The sequence below is a fragment of the Petaurus breviceps genome, unplaced genomic scaffold (genome assembly GCF_028583685.1).
Source record: "Petaurus breviceps papuanus isolate PSGF00001 unplaced genomic scaffold, PetGlider_PUasm1.0 90887, whole genome shotgun sequence".
In the NCBI taxonomy this organism is placed as follows: domain Eukaryota; kingdom Metazoa; phylum Chordata; class Mammalia; order Diprotodontia; family Petauridae; genus Petaurus; species Petaurus breviceps.
In genome coordinates this window covers 867466-878607 of record NW_027187370.1, presented here as the reverse complement: position 1 = coordinate 878607, position 11142 = coordinate 867466, and the positions used below count along the sequence as shown (strand labels likewise).

At 39.6% G+C, this 11142-nt stretch overlaps 1 protein-coding gene across 2 annotated transcripts in view; it reads right to left on the bottom strand.

The window, feature by feature from the left end:
* KRT222 (keratin 222) overlaps positions 1-10379 on the bottom strand; it is a 19540-nt gene extending 9161 nt beyond the window's left edge. Inside the window, exons 1-2 of one of the 2 annotated variants that reach the window (XM_069074206.1) lie at positions 10196-10379; positions 3116-3244 (exon numbers count right to left, since the gene is read on the bottom strand). In XM_069074206.1, coding sequence (XP_068930307.1) covers positions 3116-3244; positions 10196-10291 — 225 coding nt within the window. In that variant the 5' untranslated portion in view covers positions 10292-10379. Of the gene's footprint in view, positions 1-3115; positions 3245-10113 lie in introns of both variants that reach the window. The other variant, XM_069074207.1, reaches the window with a different exon arrangement.
* Between the last annotated feature and the right edge of the window lie 763 nt (positions 10380-11142).

Here is an 11142-nt window from a genome sequence, read left to right as displayed (position 1 = left end):
TGTGTGTGTGTGTGTGTGTGTGTGTGTGTGTGTGTGTGTGTGTGTGTATGGTCATTAGTAGGTTATAGAACTTGACTTTTTTTAGTGTCAGCTCTGCTACTAATTAATTCTGTGACCCTGAGCATGCCATTGATGGCTCTTTGCCTTACTTTCTCTCTATGTAAGCTGAATGATCTCTATGGGCCTCTAGATTCAAAATTCTCCTTGATGTCATGGTCCTCTTCAAAAACAAAGGACAAACACAAGATATGGTACTGATAACCCTCCTTTACATGTTTTTTTTCCCCCAATTAATCTTTTGATATTCTTCCAAATGAATGTTGTTATTATTTTTTATAGCTCAATAAAATAATTTTTTGGTAATTTAATTGGGATGGCATTGAATAAGTAGATTAGGTAGAATTGTCATTTTGTCTCTACCCACCCATGAACAACATCTCCAATTATTTGACTCTGACTTTATTTGTATAGAAAGTGTTTTTATAATTATGTTTATGTAGTTCCTGGGTTTGTCTTGGCAATTATTCTCCCAGGTATTTTATGCCATCTCTGGTTATTTTAAGTGGGTGTATCTCTTACTGTCTCTTCTTTCAGGGGTTTGTTGTTGATTAGCAATCAGCCTCTTCTCTGATGTTCACTCTGTGCAGATATATGACCCAATCCAGATCCTGATGGATATCTCTGAGCCCCCAGCTAATTCTCTCTCCTTCCTCAAAGAATTCAATACCTGTATTAATTTCTGTTCCATCTCCTGAACTTATACTAGGGAACTTCAGCATAAATGCTGATATACCCTCAAATATCCTGGTCCCCCATATCCTCAATCTATTCAGCTCCTATGACTTAACTCCTTTGATCCATTTCAGCACTACACAGGATTTGCCATCATTCACAAGGGTTCTCCTACTTTCATTGTCAAGAATTCTGACATTTCTTCATCTTACTACAGCTTTCTATCATCCCTCCTCTCCCAACTCCTTTTAAACGTTTTCTTTGTCTTTACTCCGACCTCCAAACCCTCTAACTCTCAGTGTTCTTCAAGGCCATCACCTTAGCTCTGACTTCACTTTTCTCCCTTTCCATACCCCTAACCATTTCAACTTTACACTGTCTTCAATTTTTGAATCTCTTGCCTCTTGATCCTATCACTGCGCATACTTGGCCATACCCCAAACCTGGATTACCTTTGTTATTTTCATACCAAAATAACTAGGTTTGCTACTTGGGAATGAATTATCCTGAATTTCTTACTCTTCACCGCACACTAGGATGTGTGGGAGGCTAAGGATGTCCCTTCACCCCTGAACTAGGATAGTTCAGGTCATTATCACATCTCACTTGGACTATTACAAAAATCTCCTAACTGGTTTCCTTGTCTGACCTCTGCCCTCTCTAATCTAACTTCTATTTAGCTGCCGAACTGATATTCCTAAAGCAAAGCACAGGTTTTAACATGTAACTACCCTGCTCAAAAAAACTCTGGTGGCTCCTATTATGTCTGGAAACAAATAAAACTTCTCCATTTGCCATTTAAAGCCCTGCATGACCTGGTTTCAAGCTACCTTTCCAGGCTTATTTTTCATCATTTCACTTAACACATACTTCAGTCCAGCCAAACTGGCCTTCCTGCTGGTCCTTACTCATGGCAATCCATCTGCTGTCCCCATGCCTTTACATAAGGCTGTCCCCAATGCTTGGAATAGAGTCTATTCTCACCTCTACCTCTTAGAAACTTTATCCTCTTTTAAAGCTTACCTCAAACACACCACCTCTTTTATAAAGACTTTTCTGATCCCCTTCCAACTGCTAGTACCTCCTGCCTATATTACCTTGTATATACTTTTTGCATATATATAAGATCATAGCTAGAATAGAGTTTAGGAGCCATTGAGTTCAAATTCCTTTTAAGATGAAGAAACAATGGCACAGAGAACCTAAGTGACTTGCCCAGGGACAGTGGACAAGTAAGTGTCTGAGGTAGGATTTGAACACAGGTCTTCCTGACTCCAAGTCCAGTACCCTATGCCTTGTCAAACATGTTGTAAATGTTTTCTCCTCTGATGGAATATGAGCTCCTTGAGATCAGTGCTCAACACATAACAGAAGCAACTAGGTAGTGTGGTGGATAGAGTGCCAGGCATGGAGTCAGGAAGACCTGAGTTCAAATCTAGCCTCAGACACTTACTAGCTGTGTGACCCTGGGCAAGTCATTTCATCCTGTTTGCCTCAGTTTCCTCATTTCTAAATGACTGAACAACAATAAATGCTGTGTTGATTGGTATCAATTCCTGAAGAATTATATACATACCAATATATGGTCAAGCAATGGATAGAGCTCATCTACAGATGAGTTTCCTCGTCTGTGACATGAATATAAGAATAGCACCTACCTCCCAAAGTTGTTGTGAAGATAAAATGAAATGGCATTTGAAAAGCACTTTGCAAACCTTAAAGCATTATATAAATGCTAGCTATTATTATTAGTATCATTATATACAAAAGACTTTGCTACTTAAGGACATCCTGGGATGAGAATCCTGAAGCATGATTAACCTCACCCTCACTTATCTGTATAATGATATTAAGACCATCAATTTTCTTCTATCTCCATTTCAAGAGTGGGGGCATGTCTCTTTAGTTTTCTAAGGAAATTAAAAATTAGAATAAAATTAAATTTAAAAATTAGAATAGAAAACTATTTTTTGGTAAGGGCTGTTTGGGAAAGAACATGTCTCCTCCTCTGCATGAACATTTTCTCAATAGATTACTTAAAAAAAAAAGCCAGCTACCCCTGTAATACTGAGTGTATAAGAATAAGGTATTTGTTGTTTCTGACCTTTTCTCTAGGTCCAGAGAATCTCAGGGCTGTAAGCCAAGTCTTATAATTTTATTTTCCAGGTGCACGAAGGCAAGGTTGAGCTGACACACATACAGTCACAGAGAAGGGAGCAAGAGGTCTAGGAATAGAAGTCTGTGGCTTTGACCTTGCCCTTCTTACTGAGTCTATCCAGCAGTCTTCCTGTCCCTCTCTTAATCAGATAACAATAGGAGACTAAATGGACTAATTTTTCAGTTATGCAGATATGAGGTTAAGTTTTTTTGTGGCTAGTCTCACCACGGCATGGAGAGATTCAATTTCCACTTGCAGATGGTGCCACTGACGGCGGGCTTCTTTGAGTTCTGCTTGGGCTGCTTTTAGCGCTTCTTCATCTTTGTCCATTTTCTTGCTTAAATCTTCTTCTAGCTACAGAAAAAAGAAGGGCATGATTACAAACAGAAACTTTATACAAATTCAGCATAAAATCAACACAAAGACTCAGTTGTGTGTGTGTTGTCATTAGTAGGTTATAGAACTTGACTTTTTTTTAGTGTCACCTCTGCTACTAATTAGTTCTGTGTCCCTGAGCATGCCATTTGATGGCTCTTTGCCTTAAGTTTCTCTCTATGTAAGCTGAATGATCTCTATAGGCCTCTAGATTCAAAATTCTATGAAGCATGCAAATACCCATTCATTTTGTGAAAAGATGAAAAGTCATTCCTAAGGTTTTTATTTCTTGGCTTATCATAATGGAGTTCTTCTTTGAATAAACTTGCTATGCCTTAACTCATTTAAGACTACATAAACATAGTAAGTTAGTGGCCAGATTGACTTAACTAGGAATATTTTGTTTCTTGGGTAATCCCCCCGATCTACACTAAGCATGAATAGCAGGAATGGTACCCTGCTTGTGGGGTAGAAGCTTATGGGATGAAACAGAAACTCCAGGACATCAGGAGGCCACTGTGAGAGAAGCTACCCATATACTCCCCCTCCTAGAGGAAAGTTAGGAGTGTGTAGGAGTCAGCTCTCACCATCGCCCAAGAGCTGGTTTGTTAAATTTTCAGTGTGAGCGTTATACCTTGGAAAACAAATCAAGCCTTGATTTATTGTTTTGTTGATTGTGTAGACTTAAGAAAAGGATGAAGAAAATATTAACACAGACTAAACTTAAAAGTGTGTCCTGCACACATATATGTTTAAGTATATGTGTGTATATATGTGTGTATATACAGTGTATGCATGTATATATAATGTATATGTATGTGTATGTATGTAGTTCATATATCTGTATATACATACACACATATGTATGTATATGGAGACAGAGAAAGAAAGAGTAAGAAAAGAGAGAAGGGAGGGAGACAGAAAGAGAGGAGGGGGAAGAGATGAAGGCAGAGAGAGAGAGAGAGAGAGAGAGAGAGAGAGAGAGAGAGAGAGAGAAAGAGAGGAAAAGAGAGAGAGAGAGAGAGAGAGAGAGAGAGAGAGAGAGAGAGAGAGAGAGAGAGAGAAAGGAGGGGAAGAAAGCTCTTAAGCACTCACTAGAGATCTGGTTGTTAAACATTTATCAGTATACCCCATAGGAAGGGCCATTTGGTCGCTTCCTCTTTTGATGAATAAATCTGGGAAACCAGAGGCAAAGGTCAATTGTTCATATGTAGCATCCAGGAAGCCAAATTAATAGGGGTTGAAGGTGGAATAGCAACTCTCATAATAAACAGATGGTTTGAAGGAGGATACCAATACTACCCTCTTAAAAATACACACAACAATCCATGTTAGAGCTGGAAGGAATTATAGAAACCATCATCTCCAATGCTTTCATTTTATTTTATTTTTTATAAATTTTTTAATTGTTTGGAAGGGGGAAGGCAAGGCAGTTGGGGTTAAGTGACTTGCCCAAGGTCACATGGCTAGTAAGTGGTAAGTTTCTGAGGCTGAATTTGAACTCAGGTGCTTCTGACTCCAGGGCCAGTGCTCTGGCCACCCCAAATACTTTCATTTAAGTGAGGAAGAAACTGAAGCCCTGGAAAAGGTCAATGATTCGTCCAAGGTCACAAAGGAAAGCTTATTTGAACTCTTATTGAAATTGAAACTGTGCTTAGATTTGGTCAAATAGAATCCATATCTCATAGGTTTGTAGACTGTTATGTAGGAAGGGATGTTAGAGACCATCTCATCCCAAACCCCTAATTTTACAGAATAATTATAACAACAGCTAGCATTTATATAGTATCTACTACATCAGACATTGTGCTAAGTCCTTTACAAATATCTTGTTTAATCCTCACAACAATCCTGAGTGGTAGGTGCTGTCATTTACCCCATTTTATAGAGGAGGAAACTGAGGCAAACAGGTTAGATGACTTGCCTAGAGTCACATGGGTAGTAAGTGTCTAAGGTTGGATTTGAACTCAAGACTTCCTGACTCCAGACCCAGCATGTTATTGCACAACCTAGCTGCAACAGAAACATTATGAGAGTAGGGAAAAGAACTCAGGCCTCTGAATTATCAATGATGTGGTATTTTAGCCAGGTTTTTGAGATTTAGCTATTCTGGTCTTATGATTTAGTACAAACAACTTAACAGGAGAAAGAGGTTCTTGGTTCTCCTAGGCATGGGCGCACATGGGCACACACACATGTTGGCCCCAAGAACCTCTTCTCCTCAGTTCTCTGCCCTTGGGAAAGTTTGAGCAACTTGAGAGGGAAAGAAAAGGTCTTCTGATGAAAGATTAGCAGGGTCCCTCCAGAAAGAGCCAAGGAGCTGTATTCCTCTCCTGCCTCACCTTTCCTGAAGTCCATTTCCCCCTTTCTCCCTACAATACTCTTGCAGAGGCAGGCTGTGGAGAGGGTTAGTAGCAATGTCCCAGAACGTCTAGGTCTGGGGAAGCATTTCTCACTCCAGAATATTGTATTCCTTTCAATTCATGAGGTGGCCCACCACATTTTCAACCCAATTCTCCCAGCCAATCCCTGGGGTTCCACACTATGGGAAATTTTGAGAAGTCAGGGAGGGCAAAACTTTATGGGAGAGAAAAAGATCTGGGAGGTTGAGGCTCAAGTCCCTGAGAGGTCACTGCCCTCCAGTAGGGCTGCCTTTAGGACATGCCCATCTGTGGGCTGATTGAGGGTGGAGGACTCATTTTGTACTCTCCTCAGGGCTTCTGGGCTTTTTGGCATCTGTGCAAGCTTTTCTCTCCTGGCTGTGAGAGGGCCAAAGCTGTTGGCGTTTAAGGGATTAGCTGGATAGGTTGGGACCATGACTTCCTGGCCAACCCTAGGTGTGGCTGGAGTTTGGTCTGCCAGCTGTGGCCTCTGCCCACCCAGAAGTTTGTGAGAGTGAGCTGTTGCTGGTGCAACTTTTATCATCCTTTCCCATTGTCTACCAGGATTGGGGAAGCTACGACAGGTTCTCCACCCCTGCTCTAGACCCTTTCCTCCAGCAGGTACTGTCTTTACATTCTTCCTCAGAAGAACTTTGAGTGCCTCTTTAAATTTCTCACTTTGGAACAAAGCCCCAGTCACAAAATTACTTATAAAGTCAGGGGGAAAATTCAATGAATGGCAATCTCTTCTGCTATCTCTTAAATTATTAATATTCATGATGATCTTCAAACAACAAAATCAATCCTGCATTTAAAATAATTTATACTTAAAAAAAGGGAATGGCATCTTAGGTAGTACAATGAATAGAGCACCAGACCTAGACTAAGAAAGACCTGAGTTCAAATCCTGCCTCAGACACTAGCTGTGTGACCTTGGACAAGTCCTTTAATTTTTCTGTTTCAGTTTCCTCAGCTGTAAAAATGAGAGGATTGGACTCAACGGCCTCTAAGTTTTCTTCCAAGGCTAAATTCTATGATTCTATGATATACTAACAACTTCTCAGTTATTTTTTCTGGGATCCTGTCCATCCACTTGTTTGTTCACCCCTATATATAAACGTATTCTCCTCTTAAACTTAAGACAACTACTGTACAATTTATGGAATAGTAATGAGGCTACAGGAAGGGGGAAATAAAACCACTTTCCACCAGTATTTTCTTAGCAAATACTTCACAAAAACCAATCAATAGGTGACCTGCCCCTCTTAACCAATTAATTTGGCACTCTGAGACCAAATGCATAGATAAGGGAGAAAGCAGAGAGGAAGAATTTCACAAATATGTGGAAGTAGATTACTAATTATTTTGATAAATAAACTGTCGGAGGAACTAAAATGTCTCAGAGTTCAGAGACCCTGACACTGATCTACAGAAAATTTCACCTCTAAAATGTATTTTTAGGAGGCATGTTGATTCCTCATATAGAGTAGTGAAGCATTGTACCTTTTAAGCTGTGACCATTATATTGAGAATATCCTAACAGTAAGTATCAAATTGAATTGTTAGCCGTATTTTTTCTTTTGTGTGAATTAAACAGTTGCCTCTGAAGAGAATTCTGACCTGGATGGCTCTTGACAAGAAATATGAGAATAGGAGTTGACTATAGCTCCTGTTATGACTACAGCCTCCCAAAGCAGGAGGTGTGACATGCAGTTTAAACTTTTAAAAAATCTTATTTTTATTGATGCCTTTTGTTTTTAAATCACATTCACTTCTGAATATATTCTTCCCCCTCCACTACCCAATGATGTATCATTTATAACAAACATTTGAAAAGGAAGAGGGGAAACAGGCAGTTGAACAAAATTAATCAACACATTGACCATGTCTGACAGTGTATGTAGTATTCTAAATCCATAGTTCCCTATCTCTGAAAAGAACAGGGGAAGAATAATTTTCTCAACTTTTCTCTGGGGTCAAACTTGGTCATTATAATTGTACAATGTTTTCCTTCCTTCCTTCCTTCCTTCCTTCCTTCCTTCCTTCCTTCCTTCCTTCCTTCCTTCCTTCCTTCCTTCCTTCCTTCCTTCCTTTCTCTTTTGTTTTCTCTTTCCCCCTCTTTTTTCTTTCTCTTCCCCCTTTTTCCTTTTATATTATTGTAATCATTGGGAATGTAATTTTCTCGGTTCTGCTTGGTTGTGACTTGCTATCTCATGTTCTTTCAGAGATATTAGAATTATAACTTCAACTTTGATGAAGCCAAGGAAATTTCATTTTGGAAATAGTTTCGAGTCAGTGAAAGTTTGTGGATGGAAGGGGTAGGATTAGGAGTCCTTGTGAATTGCGGTTTCTCTTGTCTCACTCAGTTTTTGGTATCAACTTGGCAGACGTATGCAGCTGCTTTATGATTAAATGACTGACAAAAAGGAAATAGAGAAGGTTTGGACACATCCTTTACTCCTGAAATGCTAACCAATGCTTATTTCAGTGAGTTTTTTTTCACCTTCTGTTCCCAGTGGCAGCTCTTACCACTTGCCTTTCTTTCTTTTGCCATAAACAAATGAAAGGTACTTGTGGAATTTATCTAGCTGACTTTCTTTAGTCTTTCCAAAGTGAGTTTTCCCAGTGAGTCTTAAGGCATATAAAAACAACCAGACAGATAGTCAAACTAGAAAAAAAAAACAACCCCTCCGATGTGACATATTGTAGCTAGGCCCTTCATTCTGATAGACTAATGATAACATGAAGACTTATGTAAGATAGAATCATTTATACCATGTGGTTACAATACACAACACAAAGACTGCTTTCAAATACTGACATCATCTGCATTCAGACTTTTTCATGAAATCCCATTTATAGAAGTGAATACACTACTCGAACTACATTTGAAAATTTCTATTCTGATCTTTAATAAATAAATGTTTCTGATATTAGGATTGCAGACTAAGATCTACATGGGACCTTAGAGGCTATTTAGTCCAAGCCTGTCATTGTCCAGATGAGGAAACTGAGACCCTTGGAGTTAGGGAATTTACTTGATACGATCCAGAGCTGGGATTTGAATCCAAATCTACTGGCTCCAAATCCAGTGCTCTCTCCATTCCACTGTGTTTTTTTAAAAAAATGAAATCTTAAAGGTTATCCACAAATGCTAGCTAAAAATATTTAAATACATTTGAAAAAATATTTTGAAAAATATAGGGTAGCTAGGTGGCACAGTGGATAGAGTGCTGGACCTGAAGTCAGGAAGACTCATCTCCCTGAGTTCAAATCTGGCCTCAGACACTTACTAGCTGTGTGAACCTGGGCAAGTCACTTCACCCTGTTTGCTTGTTTCCTCATTCTGTAAAATGAGCTGGAGAAGGAAATGGCAAAGCACTCCAATATCTCTGCCAACTAAACCCCAAATGGGGTCGACACAATTTAAACGGCTGAGCAACAACAACAAAATTTTAAAAATAAATTGGTAAAGGAATAAAGGCCCACATTCAGGGCTCAGTGATTTCCACCTCCCTCCTTCTTCCCCACCCTGGGACCAAAATTTAATATTTGGCAACATGCTTAACCAATACAATAAGAACTTGACTATACTTGAGTGTATAGGATTTGATAATCTTTTGCAAAGGAATGGCCAGATCTTGAGTTCAGATTTTGGTCGGTAAGCAGTAAGAAACCAGGAATTTCTGCTTACTTCCCTTCTTAATATAGACTTGTCCTTTTGGAACACATTTGTAGATTGGGGCCTTAATGAATTGATGAAGAGTCTGTTGTGATAAAAATGAACAATTCCAGGGAATTAGGATTTAGAACCTTTAATTGCCTTTTAATATTTATATTGTATATCCTTTGAGATGCAGATAATCATGCATACCCTTAGTTTCTGGAATGGTAAAAACAAGAAATCCAGGCACAGTTGGATCACGAATTAGATGGGGGTGGGGAAGACAGAGGAGTTGGTTTTGACAAAATATAGAATTATTCTTGAATGCTAGATTTTCATCACAATGGGATGATTTGAATAAGAATTTATAATAATCAAGTGAGCCTACATGTTTATTATAATGAAAACATATTATGGAAATCTTTTAGACCGGCTTTGCTTAGGTTAAAATAAGCACATTATTCTCTTGACTGTAAAACTGAAGATGCTGACTATTAAAACCCTTCTCTATAAATAGCCCCTTTGCAACATCTTTGCAGGATACTTGAAATGCTTTTTCCTGAAGGATGTCACAGAGGTCAGAGGGCATCATATTCTCTCTGTGGTCCCCAACTCTCGTTAATCTCAGTAACCTCTTCCTTTTTGCAACCCCCCCCACCTCCCATCTACGAATTGCCCATGGCTTCATGCTATTTTTGCAAGATAAACACTGTCTTTCCCTCTCTATTCTAGTCCTAGTCATATTGCAGCGAAAGCTGAATTCCTTCCCCAGTACATGCTGCATCGAAAAGGAAATACTGTACCTCATAGAGGCCGAGACAGGAATGGGGTAGACATGGATTGTCTCCTTATCCTGGAAGTTGCCTGCCTGTATGAAAGCATTACCTGGAGTCTCGTTGAGAGCACGGTCTCTATCTGATTTCTGGTGAGCAGCCTTTCATAGTTTGCCCTGATCTCATTGAGGAGCTGGGACAGCTCCATTCCTTTCCCATCCTCCACCTTGGCTCTAACTGAACCTTATCGATAGGATGAGCCAGCCGCTGCAGTCTGCTCTGCCTGCAATCCGAGCACAGACAGAGAACCCAGCAAAACTTTAAAGTAGCAGTGCTCCCTTTTCCAGAGGACCGGGATTTCTGGGCTTTGAATCCATTTTGCAGACATAGCGTTATGCAAACCTCCCTTTCTGTATCTGTGTACAGATGCTGCTTTTTTATAACTTCTGTGGGTACAATGGAGTTTTATAAGACCTGGATATTAGAATAGGGAAAAATAAAATGAAACTGGGCTTTCCTTGTTTCCACATGTTGATTCACCATAAACCCTGGCTCTTTTGAGCACATAGTTCTCTTTCCTTTACAGTAAGGAAGGAAACAAACATTGATTAAACATAATGCTAGGTACTGTTTTAAATTCTTCACAAATATTTTCTCATTTGATCCTCACAATGACCCTGGGAGTTAGGTGCTATTATGATTCCCATTTTATAACTGAAGAAACTGAGGCAGACAGAGATTAAGTGACTTGCCCAGGATCACACAGCTAGTAAGTATCTGAGGCTGGATTTGAACTGGGGTCTTCCTGACTCCGGGTCCACTGCACCACCTAGCTGCCTCTATTGCAGGGGAAAGAAACATAACCTAAGGAGACATGGAAATTGGTTTTCATAAGGCTTGCTTGCAAACAAGAGTGAACTAGTCAAACTTATTTCATGAGATCATACATAGGTTTAGAGCTGGAAGGGGCATCAGAGGCCATTTAGCCCAGCCCCTTCTACAGATGAGTAAACTAAGGCCCAGGCAACTAGGTGGTACAGTAGATAGAGCAATGGTCCT